At 43.3% G+C, this 26,765-nt stretch overlaps 1 protein-coding gene across 6 annotated transcripts in view; it reads left to right on the forward strand.

Annotated features, from left to right (window-relative positions):
* Positions 1-26,765, forward strand: part of HTR4 (5-hydroxytryptamine receptor 4) — a 123,206-nt gene that overhangs the window by 38,296 nt on the left and 58,145 nt on the right. For all 6 annotated transcript variants that reach the window (XM_069868978.1, XM_069868977.1, XM_069868981.1 and 3 more), the window contains exons 3-4: positions 16,109-16,234; positions 17,367-17,567. In XM_069868978.1, coding sequence (XP_069725079.1) covers positions 16,109-16,234; positions 17,367-17,567 — 327 coding nt within the window. The remainder of the gene's footprint in view (positions 1-16,108; positions 16,235-17,366; positions 17,568-26,765) is intronic.

Below are 26,765 nucleotides of genomic sequence, written 5' to 3' on the forward strand. Positions count from 1 at the left end.
CTCCAGCTTCTACACTTTGAGTCATTAAATCTTTGTTTATCTCAACTTCTTTAATCACATTTCTGTTTAGATGAGAGATAGCAGGCTAAAATGTTACTTAACAGGCCAGGATCAGCTTAGATTGCTCTTCTTTTCTTAGTCCCATTTCCAAGGGAAGATCAACTATAGTCCTCCTGTAATACCTGCAGCATCCATCCAGAAAGGTATTTGTTCATGCAATTCTGTGAAAACAGACTTGATTGAGAGGATTTTCTACAGAGCCCTGTCTTCTCCACCCACATCCTGCAACCAGAAATGGTGCAGCAATCAGAGGAGAACGTAGATGACAGCTGGGTTTCTTCTTCCCTTGGTATATAAGTGATATAATGCCCTGTGCTGCCTGCTGAACTGATGGTTCCTGGGTGTGTGGGGTTTAGCCTTTGTGTGCCTGGGGCTGCTGGGGGGATCAGGCCCAGCAGGGGCACCTAGGAAGGAGTCCACAGTCTGGGAGTACCAAAATACATGGGGCGTTTCCTAATCTGCAGCTATAGACTTCACAGAACATTTACCATCTGCCGACACTGGGTGCAAGACAAGAGGTGAAGCAGGAGGGCACAGGAAAGTGAGACACGGTGTAGATTCACTTTCATATTTTTGTGCTATTAACCAAAAATCCTCCCTAGCCAGAGAAATTCTCTCTGCTGAATGTTCCCCACGCCCCAGGCTCTGCTCAGCAGGAGCGATAGCTGTTATCAGCCTGGGTACTTTTCATATTGTTCAACTTTTTTTGCAGTTTCTAGGGAAACACTTTATAGCACTATATTTATCGGAATGTCTTTTCAAACACCTCCGCCAACACTTAATTAATGGAATTTTTAAGCCTGGCTCCAGCTTCTGCAAATTAATAGCATGTTCCTTTATGGCAGCTGTGGAGCAAGTAAGGAATACATATGCTCTCTGAAGTTTGTTAGACGGTGCAGAGGCAAAGGGGCAGCTCTGCCATTTGTCGGTGTGTGCTGAGCCCCATGAGGGAGGTAAAGCCATTATGCGCTTCTGTAATGCTTCACTCTGATTTTATTAGTGTGCCCTGAGGAATCTACAAAGATGGAAATGCCCTTGACACAGAACTGGACTGAAAAATCAACATTTTGGTTTCTTTCAGCACATCCTTTCTTTAGCTTCAGTGTCCCTGCAGAGAGTGGCAGCTAGTAAAGGTCTTGAAGAGGCTGTGGAAGCTCTTTAAACAGTCCCAATGGCTGGATATCTGGGGCACACCCTGGTCTAGGGCTTGGCAAAAACGGGCAGCTGCCCTATAAAGCAGCAGATTGCCCAGAGCTCAAAAACAGGCTGGACTTTGTTGCCAGCTCTTGCCCAGGCTGTATGTCTGGAAGGGCGAGGCTGGTGGCTGTGGTCCCACAGGCTTTACAGGATTCTGTCCATGACTTTTCAGGGCATGTCCATGGCTTTTCAGCATTAGGCTGGCAAACCTAAATTTATCTCCCTGTTTGGGACTTCTTGAGCCAGCAGCGCACAGAGGATGGGAGTGAGGAAGCTGGGAGGCAGGTAATAGGGTGTCTTGGGAGAAAGGACCGCTACAAACCTGGAGCTGTGTGGGATGCATTGAACCAGATCAGCTGTGTGAGGGTTAATAAGGCACCACGAGTCATTGATAGAGCTGTGTAACCTTATAGAACAGATATAATGTGTGTCTCAAATCTCAAAGCCAAAGGATATTAGATGCAGGTGGAAATCTAATGGCCTTTGTTCTCTTCCCAGTGGGATAAAATTTCCTGAGTTGCTTTTGGAGAAGTGCAGAAAGACAGTCCTGAGGTCCTGGGTAGACATCTCTGTGGGGAATGCTTTCTTGGGAATAGGGCTGTTGATGCCGAGAGCTGCGGTGAGCCGTTACCAACTCCAGATCCTGCTGCACTGGGGTGTGCAGCTGCAGAACAAACCATTCCTTGCTTGAAAAGAGCATTTCTGCAATCTCAGATGTGAAAGAAGCCTCAGCAAAGCAAATAGTTCGGTCTTTCCACTATTTATTTTGCCCTTACTGTACTGTAGCAATGAATCATCGTTGGTGTGACTCCCTCGTCTGGCAAACACTCAAAGGTCTGAACTTCAGTCGCTGGCTGAACTTACTGTAGCGCCCGTTCTGTTAACCGAGGACTTGCCATCATGGGTCCCCTGAGCAGCAGCCTCTGCCTCCCCACAGTAAGAACGTTTGGTGAAAGCAGCTGTTGTCTGAATGCAGCCTTTGCCATCTGATGGACAGGAACCATGTGGAGATGAAGCTTTCAGGGAGTCTTTGGCTGTCTAGAGGTGAATTGGTTGTAGGGTAGGTACTGACAGATGTAGCAAAGCAATGGGTTCCTCCTCATCCCACTGGGAGACAAAGTGCCATTATTGCTGTGAATTGTTGGGCTCACATTTGCAAAAGGATCTGTAAAGGGACAATTTTAACTCTTGTCCTTGTATTCCTCAATATAAATCAAGTAACTGGAGGCCAAATTGCTCAACCCTTAAGTACTCTCACAGGATATGGAGAGTCAAAGGGTCTGCCTGTTGTTGGTGACTTTTTGCAGTTGATGGAGTTTCTACTCTCTTTTGATCGATGAGAGCTTAGTATGACCTTATGCAATGAAGATCCTTCCCAGGTTATGATGCCTGGGGGAAAGAAAAAAAAAAAGAAGAAAAAAAAATAAAGACAACATCCTTGCAGAAAATAGCTTTAGAAACAGTATCTCAACACGGGCAAGAGCTGCTGGGGACAGGAGCCAGGTTTCTGGCTCTATACGGGTACACCTGTGATAAATGGATCTGCAGATGACCTTTCAACTGCACATTGGCACTGCTATAAACTCAGAGGAGTGAAGGAGAAAGAAAAGGGCTCTGTGTGCTGCTAGTGAGGAATGGGATGGGTGAGTAGGATGCTGTAAAGTGCCTGGCTTATCCATATGTTGATGGGGCAGAGTGAAGGAGGGAGAGTGAATCAAACAGGCCCTTTCACTTCACTGGGCACAAGGTCAAGCTTGCATGAGACCAGAGGAAACATGTCATGGCTGTTTTGGGGTGTTATCTGTCTTCTGTCACCCCTCCCTGGATTGGATATTTATCTCATAGCTCTTCTCTGACTATGTCTCTGTGCATAGGCACAGATTATTTCTACCTACCATTAGATACGGACATTTTCCTTGCTTTTCCAATGCCCCCAGAGCTTTAATGTACGCAGTGTCTGCTTGTTCTTTTGCTATGTGACTTTCACAGCCTGAGGACCATCCCTGTGGGAATACTGCGTCAACCCTGCAGCAGGGTACCGGAAGGATGTAAAAGCACACACCAGAGGTTACGGTGCTGGGCAGGAGCATGTCCTGATGACTCTGATTTCTTTTACAAGAAATCAGTTCCAGACATCAAATATATGTAAACAGATTACTCTGCTTAGTCCCCAGTTCCTTAACCTAATCTGGAAAATCACTCAAGCTCCCGTTTGGCTCCTAGAACTCAGATGACTTTTTTTTTTTTCCATTTCCTTATCTCCAGAGTTATATCTATGGCATTTAAGTTCTGTTCAAATGTGCCTTACAGGCCTGGACCTGAAAACACAAAGTCTGCTTGTTTCCAAAGCCTCCTTTCCACAGTGAGAGCATAGGGCAATGGTGAGGAGCCAGCTCATTGCTCACTGTCACTAGACTAGCCTGGGGACTTCTTCAAACCTTGCTCTTCTCATGAATTTTCTGGGATCTCTCAAGACTTATCTGAAAACAGGCTGTTAGCTACTCAGCAGGAATGTAAGAGGAGAATAAATAAATCCAACAAAATAAGATCGGCAGGGAGGATGTGGTTCATGTTAATGTAGTCAAGATGTTCTCAGGACTGAGAGCTGAGTGGTGAGGCAGCTGCCCAAGAGCTGTGACGTGTTTCTGAGCAGACTCCACTGGGGACTCGGGTAACTGGAGGACTGGAGCAGGTAAAGGGTATTACAGGAGTCCAGACAGTTTTGAGTTCCTCTGTGGAAAGGAGCAGGTGGGAGGCATGGGCCGTTCCCTTTGCAGCCTCTGCCAGAGAAGCTTCTTTGGGCTTGTGTATCAAGATATGAATCTCCTCTTTGCTGGTAAAGATCCCTGGAAAACAGTCTGCCTTACTCTGGGGATTAAACAGCTTTAGCGGTATTTTGGGCCATGCTGGAGGGGAAGAGTACTTTTTTTTTTTTTTTTAACTCCATTCCCAGGCAGCTGGAATAGATTTGGTCCCATTACTGCTATTATTCACAATTTCCATTTTTATGGGCCATAGTGGGAATGTGATTCTCAAGTAGAGCTGGCAGCTACAATGAAACATGGAGTTTTTTATTTCTTGCAATTCAACTACTGTTCAGTATGCTTTCCTGATCCCAGCAGATCTGGTCTAGTCAAATCCAGGCACCTAGTATTGCTTATATTTTTCCCCATAAGCCTCTCTCAGAGACCTTGTTGATTCTGTCTTCTTGCAGCAACATGAGGATCTGTTTAGAGTGACTCTTGGTCACACGCTGTAAAACAGAAATTTTCATTGGAGCTCAAGCTGTGAACTGATTTAGGCAACAGTGTCCCTCACTTGAAATACCTGTTGTAACAAAGTTTAAATGGCCAGAAAATTAATCACAAAATAAACTTAACTTTCTGACCTTATCCTCACTTAAAATGCACTGCATCAGCTTTCCAGAAATGTCACTAATTTATGGGTTTCAGTGCTTTGTGAACTGGCAGGTGCTATTTGGTCTCCAACAGCCTTGCAGACCCCCAAGTGAAGAATTTAAGCCCAAGGAGAACGTGCTTCCCTGGTCACCCCTGGCTGAGCAGTCTGGCTGCTCAGCACTTCCAGGGTTCTGCCAACCCTAGGTTGGGAGCCTGTTTCCCTGATCTGATGTGGAACAAATTACCCACAAAAGCAAATAGCTGTTATAGTCAGGATTTTTTTTTTTTAGCCTTCTGCCTCCATGCTTGGTTCGTCCCTTCTCTGACACTTGAAAAGATATTTACATTTGTAGTGTCATTTTCTAGGTGTACCTAAGATGCTAGGGGCAGGCACCTTGCTTCATCCTTCTTTGTCCTTGCTTCATCCTTCATCCTGACTTTGTTTCCAAGTATGTCTGGGCAGTAGGATTTAATTTCAAACAGGGCTCGTAGCTTTGTCTTCTGTTATGGAATGCAGCTTCATGGCTTGTTTTCTAGTCTACAGAACTTAATATCTGATGGTGCTGACTCTTGAATAGGAACACCATAAGCGGTGGGGCTGCTGGCCTTGCCCCCGTTTTCCTCTTCAGCTTTTATTTTCTTCCTCACTTATTCTTTTCCCTCACAGTTCTTGAACCAGTTTCCTCAGTGGCAGGGAGAATTATAGACCTGTGGTACCCAGCATATAAGTTTATTTGCAAATGGTCAGTTATCAAACTGAAACAGATTTTTTGAAAAGCCTGTAGTGAGATAACTTGGAGAGGCAGCAGCTAGCTCCCAGTTATGGATCAGACTTGAAATTCATAGAACCTGTGAGCGGAGAGTCCATAGCTGATGCTACTGAGTCATTTCAGTCCTTTGTGGGGAAGAAGGTCTCTCCCTTCACATTGCTCTCTTCTCCAGGAATGGCTGTTTCTAGGAATCTTTGTCAAGGGCTTCTGCAGAATGAGCATGGTGAGACATTCTTCCTGGAAGCTTTTGTACTGGTTAGCCAAGGGAAATCACAGCTGAATAAACCCTTCCAGAGCCTATAAGGCTGGCCTCAGAAATGTGCTGGTAGTGACTCCTGGGTGGGATCTGGGTTGCATCCAAGCTGAGTGTCTGCTCTTACCACCTATGAAGCAGTCCCAACTGTTTGCTTTTCCTCTGTCCTGCTGCCCAGGTTGGCATCCTCTCATATTTATTTGAAGTGAGAAATGTGATTGGGCTTTTGTGGAGAGTATTCAGAACATGCACTTAGCTGGGGACATAGAAGGAGGTTAAAACAAAACAAGAAATTTAAGTGCTTTGTTCCTGAATCAAGGACTTTCCATATCCTTACTTAGAAAAGACATATCTGGAGCTTAAATACAAGAGCGAAGCTCTGGAGGTGAGGGTTTCTAGCTACCACCTCTGGAACTAGCTTAACCAAACCCTCGGCTTAATGGTAAAGCTCAAACTGAGCTAGTGGAATTGGAAGTGCACAGCCATCTCAAGGCTAACTTTTATCCTGCTTGACTTCTGTATTTTATGTCAGCGTACAGCAAGCTGGTTGGGTGGTTCTGGGACTGGAGAAGAGTCTAAGGAGACACACCATTCCCTGGGGACAGAAGACAATCAGTCAAATACGTGAAGCAGCACACACCTAGGGAGCTGAACAGAACTCCACCACTGCATGCCTTAAAAAACCTCACTGGGAGTACAGTCCTATGTTTTCTTCAGAAAAGAAGAAAGAGTATCTTCTGCTGTTGTCAGGTGATGAATGAACTGGGAATTGGTTTCATGTGGCTGAGCCTCACGGGGTGTCTGGAGGGTGTCTCATATAAAATGTATTCTAGAAATCAATGTATTATCTTGTCTGTGCCAAGTCCTCCATTAGCAGGGATAACAACAAGAAACTCTCCTTCCTCTAGATTTTTGAAGCTGGGAAACTGTCCAGGAAATATAGAAGTTAGACAGGCAATAGCTGTATTTGTCTTTTATTGTCCAAGGTGCAAACAAGCAGTGGGAAGAATACACAGACTGGATATTTTAATATACGGCCTGACGCTTGACTCTGCCAACATTCTTGACTGAATGCCTCTCATTTAACAGTATTTCTCTGACTGCAAATATTGCTTGCAAGAGCAGAGCAGAGCCTTCATCTTTTTTGAGTTGGAAGTCTTGCAACTTTTAGGCTTTCAGCACAAATGGGAACAAAAATAGGAAAATAGGAACTCGGTACAGGAGTACCAGTAAAGAGTAAGAACTGTCATTATGGTATTTTGATGAAGAATTGTCTCTGGGGAAGCAAATGTACGTGGATAGGACAGGACTTAATTTTTTTGTCTTATGGGAAAAGTTATAATAAGAAATGGAAACAAATGCTTTTATCCCAGGAGCAGCAGCTCACTCTTGACAAGTAGCAGGCTGTGCCTGATTGGTCTCAGTGCACCCCAGTTTTCCACCAGGCATCACAGATTTCTGTGAGAAATCGTGATACTTGGAGTATGTTTAGCATGAGTCTAGAGCTTAATTTTTCCAGCTCACTTCCGTCTCAGAGGAGGTTATGTCACAGATCTGCAACAAATTACTCCCTGGTTCTTAGCTGCTGGCATAAACTTGAGGCAGTTGGATGTCTGTGTGTAGTGGTGATATTAGCTATGTCTCTGTGGACTAGAATTATTTTATACAATAACTGAACTGCAAACAATCTTGTTCAAAAGTACATACTAGACCCTGTCTTCCACATTTATAGAATATGAAAGTGAAATGAATCACAATTAATGGTAATGCTGCTGGAAAGTAAGGTGCTTAATTAAATCAGCTGTCCTGAGCACAGCTATGTTTTATTTGTCATTTGAACATACAGGCTGCTCTGTTTAAGACTTCTGTATGACATGAGATAGGCAAGAACCACTTATCTGGAAAATAGAGGGTAATCACATTGTTAATACAGAGTATGGACCAAAAGTCAGGTTTGTTTTGAGCTTCTTTTATCATCTTCTGTTCTTCATGTAACTGACGTGTAGCTTGGTAGATGCAGTGGACTTCTGAGAAGCAATTCTAATTAGGAACTGATCAAGACGTTTCTGATTAAAGGCATGTTTGATCTTTGATTTTATTCAGCATTTACAAAGGAGAAATAATTATTATATCATCTCTGCTGCTCTTTGTGGTGTGCCTAAATTCCTACCTATGGCTAAAGCAAGGATTTTATTTTTTTCACAGTTACTTTACAGATACATAGACCCTACATATGCAAAAAGTTTTCTCATGTGAAAATAAAAGTGGAATGTTCAGCATGTGAAGTGAATACTAGGAATAAAATTTAGAAGCTTGAAAATGAATTGTAAGGAACAAAACATAGTACCAAAGTCTGGCAAATGCCAGGCAGATGTGTAAGATTGTGATTTGTGATTGCACAGGGCTTTGCACAAGGTATCTTCTATGGTGTTGTTATTAGATCCTAAACAGAGTAATTGCAGCATCTGCCCTTACTCCCTGTAAATACCATGATCTCAGTCTAATGCTAATTTTGTAAGTTAATTTTAGTTTATATTTTAAGTGACAGTCTAATGGTTTTTAAGGATTGTACTTACATGCATCAGCCTTGCAGCAATATCCTTTCGTATGTGGGTGTAAATTATGTAACACTTGATCTGCTGCTTAGGAAAAGCAGAGCCAGGGATTCATCCTTCATTTTATGGACGGTAGAGATGGACACGGCGGCTGGACTGCCATCTGACTTCCCTGCAGGGGGAGAGGTCCTAAGTTTAGACAGAGACTGGAGACTCATTGGATCTTGGTTTTTCTACCTCTATTGCCCATTTCCTATATAACTGTGCAAACTGTTGTCTCTCTCTTGAGGTCTCAGACCTTCATTCTTATGAAGATCATGATAAAGCATTGCGTTGTTCAGGATAGGTTTTCAGCCTGGGTTTTCTATCCAGAAAAGGCAGAACTTCTGCTGTGTTAGCTACGGAAACTGCATGGACCAGCTGGAAGCTCTCTTTTTTTTCTGGGTGTGTTACTTGGAGTCCCTTATGCCTTGCCTGCCAGACCGAATCTGGGCGGTCTCAAAGTCTGAGGGGCATGTGGAACTGGAGCCATTGCTCTGGCCCCAGTGTCTCCCGAGGTCCCGCAGTGTCTGGCAGCTCCAGCACGTACCCGCTCCCAAATGGGAGAGCGCTCCTAGCACGCACTGATTGACTGCGCAGCCCACACACGGCAATTTTTGAAACATTTAAATAGCCTGCCTTCTTTGCTTCATCTTGACAATTGATTCTAATCAGTATTATCAACTGCTTAAAACACTTAATTCTCTGAAGCACTGTAGCGTCCAACTTCCAGGAGATACGGGGAGCGGAGATGCAGGATCAGTGATGTCCTCAGTAGTTTTGTTGAGGAGGAGGTGGCCTAAAGTCCTCATTTCATTGTTCATGACCCTACTTGGGCTGCTGCTGTTTGCATTGTACGCTTTCAGCCCCACACCATCAGTGGAAGCAAATCATTTTGCAGAATGTTCCTGAGGTTCAAACCAGCATAAAAGGATAAAACCTCATCCCTTCCCACCTGCCCCACCGCCACAATTTGTTTGGTTTAAAGAAAAAAAAAAAAGCACTCAAATAAACTAATCATATGACTGAGTTATTTTGATATGTGGAATGCTGTTTATTTCTGGCTTTTGAATATTTTAATTAATTTCAATCTGTTTCTAAAACAGAAGTGACGTGCATAATTTATTTGAATCTGTTAGAAGTTGTCCTGCCATCTGCACAGTCTGAAGCGAAGTGGCACAGGCAATGTGGCATTTGAAGGCATTAAAAGATATTATATGCTTCTGAATTAATGCTGACTTCTGATTAATATTTTTAGGTGAGAGTAGAAAAGAATGTGGTAACAGCTGGAAAGTCATAGATCAAGTAGTATCTTCCCTGTTGTCATGTTTCTATATTGAGAAATGTGTTGTTAGGTTTACTCATAAAATAACATATCTTGATTTTTGTGTTTAATGCTCAGTCTCTGATTTTATGCCTGGGAATAACTGGGGGACTAGAAAGGAGGAGAGTCAAATGGCAGCTTATTTGTAATTAGAGACCTACAAAATATCAAGTCAGCTGAAGTTTTAGGGAGAAAAGCCATGGCTTGATTGAAAACAAAGTGAACTAACTCTTTCATGTATTCCCTATACACTGAGTTTGCTGTTAAATTAAGAAGAAAGCTGTTTTCTAGGCTGCCACCATTCCAAACTTTTAATTTTCTTCATTGAGAATTACACATCTCTTGTTATGAAGGGCTCATTAGGGTCCCAGGCTACCTCCAGGAGATGCTCGAGGTTACCTCTGCAGGCAGAGTTATTTCTCTCCAGTTTGGAAATGATCCTCTTTTTTTATCAGCCATGCTCCTCTGCCCCCAAAAGCCAAGACTTATTTATTCATCTCTCACATGCTTTTCCATCTCTCTTACTCCTGCAGGAGTGTCTGTGCAGTGCCCAAGGTGTTATCGACACTAAGAAGTTTATTAGTGATTTTTTTTTCCTACTGCAGTGGTGGGGAGGTCAGGATGTGACATGTGTAACAAAAACCAGAGGAGCAATGTGCATTGTCTTACCAACATAACTGATCTATGCAGTTTAATTGCTGCATAAAATATGCAAAAGCACTAGAGGTTATTTAGAAAAGTTGGAGTGTTTACAGGAAAGTTGAAATTGAGCTTGAATAAATAATTACACTTTTTTTCCTTCCCATTAATGACTATACAGAAGAGCCTTTAAAATTATGTCCATATATGGGTTTTAAGCATTCACTCCACATAAGTATTTCACCTTTTTCCTTAAGTGATTTCTATATTCCTACTAACCAGCAATCATTTTGTCTGAATCTTATTTCCTCATAATAGCGAACCCATCAATCTCAGCTTTATTAAACAGGGAAGTATGCTTGGAAGCCAGAGCACTCAGATTTGATCAAAGATGTTATGCGAACCATTGATTTTAATTTACAGCAATATCCACGTCTTCCATTATTAACAGCTTCGAATTACTGAGACTGAATAATTAACAAATACTCCTCCTTGATCTTAGATTATTCAAAAGGCAGATGTACAGAAGCAGCCCATATGATCATCCTTCTTGCAACCCCAGTGATGCGGAGCCTATTTAACCTTCCCCAGGGGAGCAATGCAATGTTCTTCTTGGCATGAGAGAAACACTCTTTGGAGAGCTTTCCCAAATGCTTCCAAAACTATTATCACAGCTAATGCTCCATAGGTAAGTGTGCCAGGGTATGTTTCTGACCTTCTGGTCTCTGATCAGAGCCCTGGGCTGTGGCCAGCCAAGTCAAATAATGCAGACCAGGAGGCCACCACTTTAAGGGCAGGGTTGCCTGTGTACACTGGATGGGAAATAGGGGCTTAAATGTTACCCTCAGTCTTCATGCAGGGCAACATCTGGCAAAATGTGGTTCAGGGCTGGTTTCCTTTGGTATTTCCATAAATAGTTCTGAGGAGTAAAACTCAAAATCTCTGTGCACCAAAGAGGACCTGAGGTGGGTAATTCTCTTCAGTGTCTGTTCACTTGCACAGCTCTTTACAGCTGATGAGGGTGGAAGGGATGGAAGTTTCTGTGCTGGGTCATAAGCTTGTTCACTGAAGATGATGTCTGGCAGCACAGAGCAGATCTAAGTCTACACTTGCTATTATGGTCCCTGCCCTTCTTTTTGAGCACAAATGAGAGGACAACATCTGGGATTCTTAGAAAAGGAGGTGGTTGATACCTGCCTTTTAAGGACAAGTCTCCCTTCCATCCAAAACTACATCCCTGACTCTGGGTGTCATTGCGTAGCAAATCCCAGCTGAAATTCAGTGCTTCTACCCAGAAGCACCAAACTTGGCTGGTTATAACTTCTAACTTTTGAGTTATAAATTCCTTGCAGCTGTAGGAGTTTCCCCTTTAATGCAGAAAATCCTGCTGCTGAGCATAGAAGTGTCTGCAGCTATTTCTGTCCTAGGTGCCTGGTGAACGTTATAATTTCTCTCCACCTTCAGAGCCCTTTTTCTCTGGCATTCCTCAAGCTCCCTCCCATCCCAAGGGGAGCTGTGTGCTCTGAGGAAGCAGCAGCACGTCAGGGCACTCAGCTCATCTCTGCCACTTTGCCTTGCCCAGCTGTGTGGCATGTGGGTGCTGTCACTGCTAGCAAGGCAGCAGTGAAGGATACGCCTTGACAGAATGGATGTGATGCTCCCAAGGAGCAGACACGATGGGAAGAGCCTGCCCTGAAGCCTGGTACCAGGATCATCCTTTTGGTGGCAATAGCAGGTGGCAGCCTTGACATTTGTTGGGGTTTGCTGGATAGGCGTAACTGCTTTCCATTGAGAGATGAGCAGGCAGTTCAGATCACCTGTGCATTTACTACCTGTGCATGTACGTTTACAGCACAGCTGCTAGCCTGAGAGCCAGCATCCCCGCTGTGTGGATGGAACAGGGATCTCCCAGCAGGCAGCCTCAGAACCCCAGGATTTTCCTGAAAAAGGCCAGCAGGCTCAGTCACCAGCCCCTCTCCCGAGGCGCAGTGAAGCGAGAAGCTGTGTCCATGGTTAATGGCCAGCGCACCTGCCAGCAGGGCTCAGGGACAAGGGACGTGTCTCTCCCCTTCTGTACATGCTGCAGAGTCCAGATGCAAGGTGCTCAAATAACGCAGTGATGAGAATTGCTGAGGAACAGCAGAAGGATGGGCAAAGCTAGATAAGACAAAATATAAATCTGACTCAGCCTGGCACTGTATAAACTGAGCCATCATCATCCTCTTTATAGTTATGCCAGCATGTATGTGCTGCCACGCTCACTCGGGAGGAAAAGGAACATCTTTTGTGTGACCCTATTCAGTGTGGTTTGACATTTTGTTTCAGAGATGCAGCCACAGAGCAATGTTAGCCTATTGTGAAGGCTTATTTAGACGGGTACAGTTATAGCTCGGCAGTGAAGGTGCCTTTGATCCCGGCATCCCCATTGTTCCTGAGGTTTTTCATTCCACCCAGCACCCAACTAGCAGGCCTGTGGCTGAGATCTGCCTTTGAAAGTTTTTCGTTCTCCATCTCCCTTTAGTTTTCATGGTGTCTTCTTCTGCTGATGAATGTTATTAATGAAGGCTCTGACATTTGGTTGTACTCAAAATACTGATGCTTGGCAAGTGTCTGGCTTTCCCCAGCTGTGCAGCAGCTGCCTGCAGGAGGAGGGCAGGCGGTGGGACCAAGGCAGTCCCTGCAGCTCCAGCTCCATGTGCATCCCGCTGTGGATGGCGCCCACATAGGAGAACCCGCTCCTGGCTGCTCATGATTTTCCAAAGCACTTCGCTGTAGTGCAGGTTCATGCATCAGCAGCTTCCTGCCTCCCAATATCTCCAATGCAGGACTTTGCTTCTGGAGAAAATGAGATATTTCAGAGCAGGTATACATGAAGATGGATGGGAAGGGCACCAGGGTCATTTCTAGCAAGGGGTAAAAGGGACATCCTTTTCTAGGAGGACCTGCGTGGCCAGTGACCAGTTCCGTAGGGTAGCTTGGGATTTTAGTGTTAGGATGAGGAATTAGATGTCAATTACCTTTACTTTTGAGGAAATAATCACTTTATGCAATTTTGGGGTAGTCACAGATGATGGAGAAGCACAAAAACTATTGCTATTTGCTTGATTTTGCATTTAGAATGTTACTACAAAACAAAGAGGAAAGCTGCCCAGAGATAGCGTTCACCGGGTGCTGAAAGTTTGAAAGACAGACCAGAGAGTGGAAGGTGAAGGAATCGTCCAAAAGCTGTTAAACACAAGACCACAGTGGTGCAGACCCTTGTGTCATGAGAGAGCATGCAATATACTGCTATATGCATGTCGGCATTTTGTCTCTTGCAGGCCACTGTCAGACAGAATGATGAATGAGGCAGATCCTTTTGATCCATAGAGATTTTCTTCTGTCAGATTGAAGTACGACTGGACCTGTGCAGGCAAATTGCAGGCAGTGTATTTGCAAGAACTGTAGACTCAAAATCCACTCTTGCAAGAGTTGTCCGAGAACTAATGATCCAAGGTGTTAAAGAGCAATGCTCTCCAATAAAAACTGGGAAAGCCACATTTAGTTCAGATAAAGCCTTGTCAACATTTCTGAATGCACTGAAGTATTCCCCAGACCTAACAGCTTCCTAGAGCCTTAATTGCCTGCATTGAAGTTGTGCTAAGCTCAGTAGGCAGCTCTTTCTAATTAAGTGCAAACTCTTTCAGATGCTAAATAAAAGCACATCTTGACTTTGCCTTTCTCCTATCTTAGTATCTATAATTAGCTCACACAACAGTAAGTTCTTGCTGTATGCAAAGCCTTGGCTATTTCTGACCCCTTCAATGTAACTCCAGAGATCTTCTAGACTGCAAACTGGTAGGGCAAAAGAAGCAGTCATGCCTTTGCCTTTTTCTCTGGGCTGGGATCATTAATTCCAACACAGGACAAAACCTGCTTCCTTACCTGGTGCCCTTTGCCCTGATCCATCTGTACCCCATCTCCTGGTACCCCAGAAAACCACCTTCGTAAGGACTTTGTGCCTGGCAGTGCCTGGGGGCTTTTTGTCTGAAAAGCTTGTAGAGAGGTGGAATGCACCCAGCTGTCCACTCCATATGACATTTACTAGTTTCAACACAGTAGATTATATGGAATGAGAAGCTACCTGTGCTCTCACAGGTGAGAAAGCACTGCTTGGTGTATGGACACACATTTATGGAGCTAAGGTATGCTGTGGCCTTGGACTTGTTTCTTATTATAGCCATATAGTTGCACTTGTCTGGGGGCCTGTATATATCTGCTTAGTGCTGTGGTTTTCTGTGAGGCTGGGGCATCTCCTTTTCTGTTCTTTATTTGCTTAAAAACATCCTTAGCCATGTGGATAAATATCTACCCAGTGATATATTTCCTTGTAAAACATTGAAACTTAAGGTATTCCTAAGGTATTGCTTGTACTCAATATGAACAGTCCAAATTCAGTGGCTGTGATCTGCCCCACTGGTGCAACTGGCAGTGGGCAAAGAAAAAAGTCATACTCTTTAGGGACAAAAATGAAGATTGTGATTAAATGGATGGTCCGCAATGTAGGCTCAGGGTGAATCCAGTTGCCAGAACCTTATTAAAATGGCACAGGTAGAGGAGACAGGACTGTAGCAATCTCTAATCTTTTTTAGCTTTGGCAAAATAAGTAGAATTCAGCGAGATAACGTGTAAAAGTCTAGAATGTACTTAGTAAATAAAAAATGACCCCAGGGGAAGTCAAAGTAAAACAGAATAACAGTTCAATTTTTCAATTACCTGAACAATCTCACAGCATTAATCCTGGGTGCTAAATACTAGCTCTGTAAGCTCTGAAGAAATTTCTCTGCTGAATGAATGTCAAGTGTCGCTCTTAATGCCAGTTTATTTCTAGCTGCACTTGATAACATGAACAAACACCTGTTCTTACCCGTGTAATGTAAGAGGAAAGTTACTCAAGCAGGAGAAGGTTTAGGATGCATTTTGATGTAGATATAGAATTACAAATAGCTTTAAAGAAGAAGTGGCTCAAAATTTGATAATAAAACAATTTTTATGAAGAATTGAACATTATTTATTGCATACCATGTGTTGTCGTCCTGCTTTGCAGGCTCTGAAAAAAAAACTGGAACATTTTTTTTAAACATTTATCAAGATATTTGTAGAAATGCAGATTTAAAACATGTCTGACATTGTTATCCTTCATTTATATTCTTCATGTTATCCTTCATTTTTCTTTCTCTTCATTAACTAAAAGAAATTACTGATGTAAGGGTGGGGGGAAATTGGACACTTCTCTTATTAAAAAAAAAAAAATCTGGAAAAGTTGCCAAATGAAAAAAAGAAAAAAGGCCAGACTGCATCTTGTTCTGTGGCACAGAGTGAAGGGAAGGGAGAAAAAGGGAAAAGATTATGTAGGAGATTTAAAAATTCAAACTGTAAAATAGTTGCCGTGAGGAATACCTTAGGAAGAATGAAAAGAAGGAAACCAAAATACTTCTGCAGAGATGAAAAGAGGGGTGAAAAGATAATGAAACCATTTTCATCTAGAGACTGAACCGGAAGGGACTTTCAGAAATCAAGCAATGGTTCACTTAGAAGCAGGCTCCTCCATCGTGTCAGCTTCTCTGCTACTGTGACACCTGGGTGGCCATGGGCGTTGTGAGTATCCTATGCCAGTAGCCTCTCTGCTGATGACCAGGAGCCTTGCAGCTTTCCCTGTAAATATGAAATGCTTTTTGTTAATGGCCTTGATGAGAAGGCTGCCTTGCTGTGATGGGTGCGGTGCCAAACACTTAGCCATGCCTGGCGTCTCAGCACATCCCATCCTGTCCCAGCACTGCTGCAGCTTGTTTTCTGTTCTTTTCTCTTTTTTTTTTTTCCTGTGTGCTCTCTAGTTTGAGTGAGGGCTTCGGTGTAGCGGAGAGGATCGTGCTGCTCACCTTCATCTCTGCCGTTATCCTGATGGCCATCCTGGGGAACCTGCTGGTGATGGTGGCCGTGTGCCGGGACAGGCAGCTCAGGTGAGTCCACCTGGCCGGCCACCGCCTGCCCTTCTGTGGGGAGGCACAGGGGAAAATCCCTGCCTAAAAAGCCCCATGAGCATTGCCAAGGACATAAACTGCTGTGATGAATCACCATCCCTGGAGGTATTTAACAGATGTGTAGATGTGGTGCTTAGGGGCATGATTTAGTGGTGAACCTGTCACTTTTAGGTTTATGGTTGGCCTTGATGATCTTAAAGGTCTTTTCCAACCTAAATGATTCTATGATGAAGCATATCCCTGGCTATGGATTGCACTGTGATGATATCAAACTGTCACGCTGGCTTTGGTGCATCCTCACTCGGATTTACACTGGGGTGGTAGGATCATTTTAGTATTCATCCTCTACATTTTTTGCACTCTCAGTGTAAAAAAAACCCAGAAAAATCAGTAAGGAACAGAGCTAAACAGTAATTCCTGCAGAAGCAGGTTGGCCTCTACCCCTTCTCCCTCTCAAATTTCATATCAAACCCATCAGAAAACCACGTAGATGAAGGTCCTGCAAGTTGTGCTGCTGTGTTGCGGCTTGGCAAATGCTGCCAGTCATCTGAGGGTGCTCACAGCCATATCTCCTGTCTCAAGGCTTACTGCTATCCCTGGGAATTGTCAGACCAGGCTCAGGAGCAGAAAGAGATATTCAACAGCCTCTATTCATATTCTGCGTGGGATTTTTAATGGATTTAATTATATTTTATTGTTATGATTTAAAAAGTACTCTTCGAGTTAAAATTACAGCTTCAGTCTAGATTCTTCTGAGTGCTTTCTGGAAGGATTTTCTTAATTTACAAGTTAAAATAAAATCCCCCTCCTCCACTCAAACTCCTCAATGCAAACTGTGAGGCTGAGCCACATGCAGAGGCCTGTGAGCATATATTCGCCTCTTCTGTGTGCTAAGAAAGGTGTATTTATGCAGGCAGCATGGTGTAAACCCAGGTTTAGCTGTAAAACCAGGAATGAGTTGGGGTGGCTGTAGAAAGTGAAGAGCAGGTTAGAGAGGACCTTTTAGTGTGATGGGGCAAATCAGACCCAAACACAGACTGAAATCTATGTGCATGTGTACAGGGTGCTGCACTGAAACTATTCCATCCTAATTTTGTAATCTGTCTTGCAGGAAAATCAAGACCAATTATTTCATTGTTTCCCTTGCCTTTGCGGACCTGCTGGTGTCAGTGCTGGTGATGCCATTTGGAGCCATTGAGTTGGTTCAGGACAACTGGATCTATGGAGAGATGTTCTGTTTGGTCCGAACGTCCCTTGATGTCCTGCTCACCACAGCATCGATCTTGCACCTGTGCTGTATCTCACTGGACAGGTATGAACAGAAGAGCATAGGGAATAGTTATAGTTGCTTTAAGTTTCTTTAGTGTTATTGCTTGTCTGCAGTAACCAAAGGCAAACCTGCTGGGAACAGTACAGCAATAAATCTCTTTTGGTAGCTGATTTTGGAGAGACCTCTCTGAACCTTCTCCAGTGTAGGAAGACTTTGAAAGGAATGAGATTTGTATCGATAGAGTGAGCCGGGTTGTCAACCGCTTTGCCGCACAGCTCTGTTAGTGTTACTGATCAGATGTGACACAGTTTCTTCGTCGAAGTAAAGGAAAGACACTTTTTAGCTGTATCAAAATAAAAAACCTGCGGCTGTTGCAAAAGTAGGTGCATTGTGTTCAGGGTGTTGTTTTAGCACCACATTGCTCTGTGTTATGATGTCAAGTGTTGTTCACTGCCAGGGAAGCCTTGGCTGATGCAAGGCTTGATGCGCTGTGCTGAGCCCCATCTTCCCAGGGACTGAAATGCTAAATGATGTGGCTTTCTCTCTTTGGTCAAAAACATATTTGATGCATCTTTTGAGTGCTGTCAGAGCTTTTATGGTAGCAGCCATACAGGCAGATGGAAACTGATACTACCAAGTGATGCACTGTGGCATATATTACTACATTATAGGGAGAAAAGAGTGACCTTTCCCCTCACCCCAATTTTATGGGCTGTTTTTCTAAGGCATCCATTTGCACACCCCCACTAGTGAAGGCTAACAAGGAGGTAAATAAAGTGGGTGAAAAGGTTGCATAGGTTTTGTGGGATATCCTAAAACCTTTATTTTCTTTTAAACTTTTCTAGCAAAATTAAAATGAAGCCAAAATCCTAAGTAGTTAATGGCAAACAGCTTTGTTTTACTGCTGTCTGCAGTTTTGGGGGATAAACAGCAGAACTTTCTGTACAGAAAAGCAAGATTTTTCACAGAATAAATTCTTAGAAGAAACATTTTGACCAGGTATTCTAATAATTGACATTTAGAGATTTCATTTGAATTCTATGTGGAGATTTCAGTTCCTTTTAAAATACTACACCTCTGTATTACTAATATGGCCAAAATAACCTTAATCATTCTCATAATCATGGCAGTTGATGTTTAAATATCATCTTTCCTCCAAAGAGTCTGTGACCAGCCAGATTTCAAAAGATACCTGGTGGAGTTCTTTGATAGGCATCACTCCTTTGTTGTGGGAGAGAGGAGAGGCACATGCAGTATTAAATCCCAAGAGAAGCAGATGTGTAATAGCTACAGTGCATTTCCTTACCTGGAAGTTTAGATGGCTGGAACACAAATAGGAAGCTCATTATCTTAAAAACATTGACAAATTGCCACTTTAAGCCAATTACTGGTGAAGCAGGTGTTAGGCACTGTGCTCTGGATGTGGCCTTGTTACAGAAAATGTTGGGTTTCATTCTCCAGACTCTTAATTAAGCATAGGGGGTCATGTAGACAGGGCACAGGAAGGGGAAACTATTGTTTCTCTAGCACCTGCAGGGGATGGGGGATGCCTATATAGGGTGTCTGGAAGGGAAGGTCCCCCTTTCTCCTGCCTGTGCCACCTTTGCCATGCCACGAGCAATTGCTCCTGCTGCCTTTCCTATCAGTCCTCGTGCTGTGAAGGGGTGGGGAAGGGGCTGGCGCAGCCTTGGCTGTATGGCTGTCAAAATGCATGTCTTAGGGTTAATGTTTTAGGGATGCAGAACAAAAATCACAGTTCTGTACAGGAAGATTTTCTTTCTGTAAACAGACCTGAGCCAGAGTTTGCAGACACCCAGATCAGAAGAATCATAGAATTGTTTAGGTTGTAAAAGACCTTTAAGATCATCAAGTCCAACCCTTAACCTGGCACTGCTAAGTTCACTGCTAAACCATGTCTGTAAATACTACATCTACAGAAGGAACTAGAAAAGGAAAAAAAACCCAAACCACAAATAAACAACCAAAAACCCCCTAAATGAGATGGATTAGTTTATTCTGCATTAAATGAAACATTCAGAGCTCTTTTATTCTCTGCCCAGGGAGTCTTGAATTCTCACTGCCAGGTGCAATGGGTGAGCATCACTGCCTATGGAAGCGCCTAGATGGTCCCTGCTTTGTGGACAGAGGGTAATGAGGAGCTGAGTCTGGGGACCCCAGCTCCCTCCTCAAATCCCAAGCCAGATCTTCAGTCACTGGAACGCTATACAGAAGAGGAGAACAGCTGTCTTGAAAGAAAGCAGGAGCTGTAACCGTATTTTAGAGGGAATTAATTCTCTAAGCTTCTTCCGCATGTGTTCTAAGAAGGTTTTGGGAAGGTGCAGCACCCCTTGCACTGGGATCTGAAAGTAACAGGCACTGCATTTGAATGAGTCTCATATCAGTATCGCTCCATTTAAGTGGCTTAGCCTTCTGTAATGAAATTATCCTGCTTTTAACGATTTCTGCTTACCAACTGTATGCTTGAACCTGTTGCTTGTACTGAAACATTCTTCCTATTTATTCAGGATTAAAAAAATTCTACTAAAAAATTAGATGCAGAGCAAAGGGAAGAGAAAAGGTTGTCCAAGCTAGTGTCTGGATGCAGCCTGACATGGATAATTATGGCAAACTTTATTGTTCACTTGATGTTTTCATGCTAAAGAATGATGCCTCTGCAGACTGGCTGCAAGGCTGATCTAAGTTTTAGGCAATTCTCTGGTACTGTTTGTCTTGTTTCTCTTCTCAAAATGGCTTTACTGAGTGCTTGTTACAGCAATGACCATCACACACAACACCATTAGCAGAGCACTAACAGCAGTATCTCCCAGACAGGCTGCTCCTCCCCAAAGGCACCAGAGATCAGATGTGTGATCATCTAATCTCTGCAGGGTGTATATATATATAGCTCTCTTAGCCATTTAGTCATGCTGGAGAAGTTCATCTTGGATGCTATTTTGACTCCATGGATAATCATTCGGAGCTTTGCCACTGACACGAAAAAAAAGAGAGGATTTAATCTTAAATGTTTCCAAAAATATATTTCTTCACCTAGTACAAGAAGGCACAATTATGCCTGTGTTTGCTAACAGTGAGTGTCAGCTGAAAAAGAAAGCTCAAGATCTCTCTGTCTCATGTGAAGAGGAGCATATCAAGTCAGCTGCATGGCTTTCATCACTTGCTGTTTGATCAGACACCTCAGTAGGAATCTGCTTTAGTCCGAAGACTATGGGCTTCCAGGTTTTCCCAGGACCAGCTTTCAAGTTCAAATCACCTACCAAGGTGCCTCCTGTAGCACTGGATTGGTGCTGGTGCACCAGCCCCTTATTGTGACTGTCCTGGGAGCAACAGTTCCAGGCGTGTTTTGGTTTGTGATCATCCTGAGAAGGGCAAGGAGAAAATATCAATCTTTCATTTCTGTGCTAGGAGTGAGAAGTGAAAATATCCAGACTTCAGTCACATTTGCTTAGATAAGGACCTCAAAATTTTCTAAATTCCACCTAATTCTTGAGCATTTCCCCATTTCTAAAAATCCTTTTCCTTTTGTAGAATGAACTCAAAAAGTTGTGCTGTTCCTGGTGTATATTAGTTAAAATGGGGGCACCTGACAGTGCAGTGTAACAGAGATTAATGACTTGACAGACTAATCGTCCTCTAAGCCAAATGAGCAGCGTACCCAACGTGTACTCTTCATGACAAGGGTTTAACAGGCTAGCAAAGTCCCCCAGTTTCCAGCGGCTGCACTGTGTTTTCCTTTTGGAACTTGGACTACTGGCATTCAAAGCATACCTCTCCCTTCCCCTGTGCAAACATTAGCTGAGATTTGAAAAGACTTCCAGACAGTTTATTGTTTGCGATATGCTGCAATTATCTCCAAGCAACTTTCAGGACAGCTCAAAATACTCTCTCTGATATAAGTAACATGTCTTCCCTTTCCCCGTCTGTCTGCAAAGACCTTGGCTTCAAAGATTGCTGGCAGAATCTTGAATTTCGGTGGCAGTTCTTGGTTGGTTTGGGGTTGTTTTATTCTGCAGTGAGAACAAACTCCTAACCAGTGTTAAGATGACAGAGCAGATGAGTAGATTGTGGTGGATGGGCCTGAGAAGGTCAGAGGAGGTTGATGAATGCCTGTGTTTCTGTGTGGGAAAGGATGACTCAGGCCATCGTGGAGCTGTGCTCCATCATTGCTGCTTCACCCATCCGGGCAGCTGGGTTGAAGGAGCTCTGACATCACTGGTCTCTTCGGTGTTTTACTTAATTTTTGCTAGCTGTTGCCCTTCTGTTCATTCTGACTTCATGGGAGTAAGCTTCTTCTAGCTGATGTTTTTTTCTGTGATTCGTATATTTCCTGCCTTTTGTTTTACTCAGCGGCATACAACTCAGGGGATTTTTTTTAAGGAAACTGGGTGGTTAATCTAATCTGCAGGACTTGGTTTGGAAAGTCATTGCATTCAGCCTTTTTAGAAAGTGTGTCTTGAAAAGACTTTCATCTGGTAATAGCTTCTATCTATTTCCATTAGTGCTTCTGAAAAAAAAAACCCCAAACAAAAGGAGAATATTCAGACTGTCATTCTCAAAGACATTTCAGGAAATCTGGAGAAATCACTGCAGGATAAACTGATCTTACTGATAAGACACAGGGAGCAAAGTATTGCAGAGACTTAGAGACACTCTCAGTCTCATCTGAAAAAGTGGTTTTCCAAGGTATCAGAGGTACCTCAGGACTCACTGAATCCAAATTTTGCTGTCCCCAGGTTATGCTTTTTCATCATCCCTTTGGTAGTCTAATATAAAAGAAAGGTTTAGGCTCGAATTATTTATTTATTGCATGTTTTATGCATATCTGTCCATTCTTTGTGCCTATGCAGTAAGGGTAATTGCAGTGCATATAAATAGACCAAGCAGCTATAATAGAGTCTCCAAATACAGTTAACCTGTCAGGAAAGGCAATTTTCTTTTCCAATATTTGCAGTACAATTTGCAATACAATTACTTCTCAAAGTCTTGAAGGAGAAAAACTCACAGAGAAACAAACAGGTCCTAAGTATCTCTATTCTTGGGCTTGGATGCACATCCAGCACCTCTGCCCTTCATGCAACCAAAGCATCCTGCACCCTCTCTCTGCTTTCTCCAGCTCTCCTGGCTGTGTCGTAGCGCATGGAGCTTTCCTCCAAGGCTACATCTCTACTGGGCACTAGGTACAGTGTTTGCCTGGCATGTTTGAAAGATTTGTAGATTTGCTATGTAACATGCAACAAAACAAACCTAGCTCTCTGTTTGTATATTCAACACTATTCTTACTGGAATTCAAACATACCGCATAATCACTGCTAAAATAAAGGCTGAAGCAAAGCAGATGTATCTGAAGAATATTGGAACACCAGAGTGACAGATGCTTGTTGCACCATTTACAAACATTAATTAACACTAGTGTACTGTACATAACATCAAATTAGCACAATCCCTTGAGAGAGGTGATTTTTTAGAGATTCCTGAACACCCAAAGCCCTGGTGCTCTGCAGTGCAAGTCCTTCTGCAGAAGAACCTACTGACCCCCTTTTCCAGACGCTGCATCTCATCGCTCTCCATGCTCATCTGTTTTGCACAGTGTGAGAGGCCAACACAGCCAAGGCCCAGGGGGATCAACTGGCTTGCCAAAAGGTGCCTGGCCACAGTGGGGCTCTAGGTTGGGAGAACGATGTCTTTCTTAAGGACGGGGAAAAAGCAGCTGTGCCCAATGGTTCTCTGTGAAACATCTGCCAGGTGGCCAGGGATGGGGGGAGCTTATTAGTGGGGAGAGTTATTATGTTTTAAATAGCTATCAGTAAGTAATGATTAGGCAGTTGGTAGCCTGATTACATGACACAAATTCCAGTTATAGTTTTGAATCAGGCCATAAACCCCCTGTGCTTTTTTCAGCTGGAAAGGTGTCTGATCTCGCACAGGTCCCAGGTGCTCAGGCAGAGGAACACAGAGCAGCATGGAGAAGGGCTGAGCAAAGGCAAATGGAGACCATCTATGAGGGCTACGAGCTGTGACGTGTAACTGTGGAGTTATCCCTGTCGACGCTCAGCTCAGGAAGAAAACTAACACAAGATTTGCAGAATTCAGGTTTGGGAGCATTAAGAAAAATAACAGAGCAGATGGCCACAGCACAGCCTGAGGGATGCACTGTCCTTTATTAATCTTTACAAACCCTCTAGAAATATGATAATTTATTTTGCCACTGTTGCTGCCAATAACCCTCCACACACACCGGCCCACACGGGGACCATGAAGGAGTCCTCTATCTCCGTTTGGCAATATACGTTTGTTTGTATTACTGGCTAAATTTATCCAGTTCCAATTAACTGTTCTCTTTAGCATTTTTCTCAGTGTAATTATCTCAACACCAGCAGGCCGTTGTTTTTTTCTAATAAGAATTTAATTTTGTTAGATATAATCATTTTAGGCCTTTTTTTTTCTGGACCAGCGATGCATAACTTTGTTTTATTTGGCACAGTCAGAGACCATGGCTTATTTGCTCAGGGGGGAAAAGGAAAAGAATAAGAGCTGCTCTCTCTCTCTCTCAAAAAAAAAAAAAAGGTAAATAAACTGAGATCCTAGCTCCTTTAACTTCATCACCTGGTCAGGGTTCAGATGAAGACTCTGGCCCACTAAAAGGCAAACCAGCCAAATCCTTGTATGTAACCTGTGTCACTGGAGGAGAAACACTGCCTCTTTTCTGAAATAAGTATCCCACTCACCTGTAAGAGTTTTCCATCAGTGCAGCTCAGTGTCTTCAGTGTTTGGGAAGACTGCCTGGGGAGGCAGCCCCCAGGAGCCCCTCTGCCTGACTCAATCTCTTCCCAGGGTTTGATTAGGAGCCGAGTCCCTATAGTGGCAGCTGGTGGAGGCTGAGCTGTCTCCTGTTGTGTTTCTTTGGCCTCTCTTTCCTCAAGATATAAGATAAGAAACATGCCCACTCTGATGTTTAAGGTGTGGTTCAGCAGACACATACAGGTGCAGAGTCTATATGGGCATGGTTGTTGCACCCTAACTTTGGGAGAGAGCCAATAGCACCCACAGTTTTCCCACCCTCTTGTCTTCTTTTTTTCTAGATTATTTAAGGGGGTAGAAAAAAATCAGTATAAGTATTCAGTAAGTCTTCCTCAGCTCATTTTGGCCCCAGTGATGATAAAACATACATAATTTTATACATGCACATGACACCAAATGGTTTTAAATGTGGGCCACCCACAAAACCAGTCTGTTTAGTATAGGTGGGTGTGTATTTGTCTGTCTCCGATATCTAAGCAGCTTCTTTCAGGCTAGTGTCTACATACCCATAGCTGAAATAAAATTGTATTGCAAATCAGGAGGATACTTTATTTTTTCTCCATGGGCAGGGAATTATCTACTGCAGCTAAGTAATTATGTTTCTGTAATGCCCAGAAGGCAAGGAAAGAGCAGCAGTGCGGTTAGAGCATCACTAATCCAGAGGCAGGATTTGTGGGCTCTGGGAATGTTCTCTGGAGATGTACCCAGGGCAGCTTTTACACCATTGTGGTCATGAGGAGTTGCTTAGATGTCCAGGCTCACAAGTGGCCAGATGTGCTGGCTGCGCTGTTACTGCTTTCCTCTCTTTAACCACAGAAACCAGCATATGTTAACAATACTGTATTCTTGGACCCTTGATTTCAGTTTGACCACAGATCTGAATCACAACTGGAGTCTCATTGTGTTGGTGCTTGATGAGTATGCAGATAGTCACCACCACAAATAGCTATCCTTGCTACGGATAACAGCTAAATTACATTGCTGTCAGAGCTAGGTCACCAGTGTGTTGAAATGTAGTGCTGTTTCTCAGTCCTTCCGCTTAGCTTTATCGTCTCCAAGAACCTAGAAGCTATAAACTTGTAGTAACTACAGGTGTCATTACTTAAATGGCAATGTGCTTTTCAAGAATTAATTTTTTTTCTCTTTTTTTTCCTGGAGGAAAGGCAAGATAGGATACAAGGAGTGTGTATACATTTGTGTGCTTGTATGCGTAGGATTTTTCATAGAGGCAAAATGGCAACAGCAAACATCCATGGTTTGCAACACTTGAACTTCCTTGAGAGACTTGGACCAGCGTAGCAGATTCAGCATTCAGTCATACAAGCATATAACTGAGGTTCATTTTTTTGTCTATTTTCTCTTTGGCTTCACAGCTTGCCTCGTATCTGACATCTCCTGTCTTCACATATGCACAAGTTTAACATTAGGCAAGCTGTCTATGATCCTGCTGCTGAGGAATGTGGTATTATGTCTTCTCTACCCAAAGTGCTGCAGGCTGTTACATACAAATGTGTTGCTGATACACAGTTCATCAGGCATTTATATCTGCTTTCTGGTTTTACGTGTAGCACTGACTATAAAGAGGAGCTTGCGGGCAAAGTCCTGTTGGGGGAAGCTAGAACGTTTTGCTCTTACAGCTCATGAATAGTGTGTATGGGCTCCTCCATGTGACTGTGGCAGCTCCTGCTGGTGATGCATGTGGGAATACAGAGGAAATTGTCCCACAGATTGCGGCACTGAGTCACTGAACCTTGAGCTTTTCCTATCGCTTTCCTTAAAATGATTGAGGTGTACTTCATCCCCTCAAAGATGCTGGGAGAGTGTAACACATGAGGTTCACTTTTGGAAATCTAATTGGGCATCTAATTTGGGGCATTAATTAGCGCCCCCCCCCCCCCCCCCCCACCGATCCATATCAATGGAACTTACACTGGAAGAGCAGGAAGAGTCACATACATCTTCCTTAAGGGAGAGCTTGACTACAGCAATAATTCAGAGTCACCAAGTGACACTGGGCAGGTCACAGATCCTTGGTAACTGGATGTGTCTGCAGTGGCCATAAGAGCCATAAGTAAGGCCAGAGGAGCTATGAATTTGTTCTTTGGAGCCATTGTTAACAAGTTAGCACTTGATTCATTCATGTGGCAAATGCCTGATGATGGAAAGGAAAGTACTATAATAACCTTTGCTTTATGGAGCTCCTTGGAAGGTCTACCACTCCAGGAAGGGATTCTTGTATTTCTCCTTCAGCAAAGAATGTCATAACAGAAGTGGAGGAGAGGATGTTTTTCACATCATCTGCTCTGCTGTAGGTAACAGGGAACTGAAGATTTTTCAGGGAACTGCAGAAACATGGGTCTTGGCTGATAATAGTAAGAATTAATATTTAATTAACCTTGGACATCATATTAATCATGTATATGC

This window comes from Phaenicophaeus curvirostris, chromosome 15 (assembly GCF_032191515.1).
Source record: "Phaenicophaeus curvirostris isolate KB17595 chromosome 15, BPBGC_Pcur_1.0, whole genome shotgun sequence".
Taxonomy (NCBI): domain Eukaryota; kingdom Metazoa; phylum Chordata; class Aves; order Cuculiformes; family Cuculidae; genus Phaenicophaeus; species Phaenicophaeus curvirostris.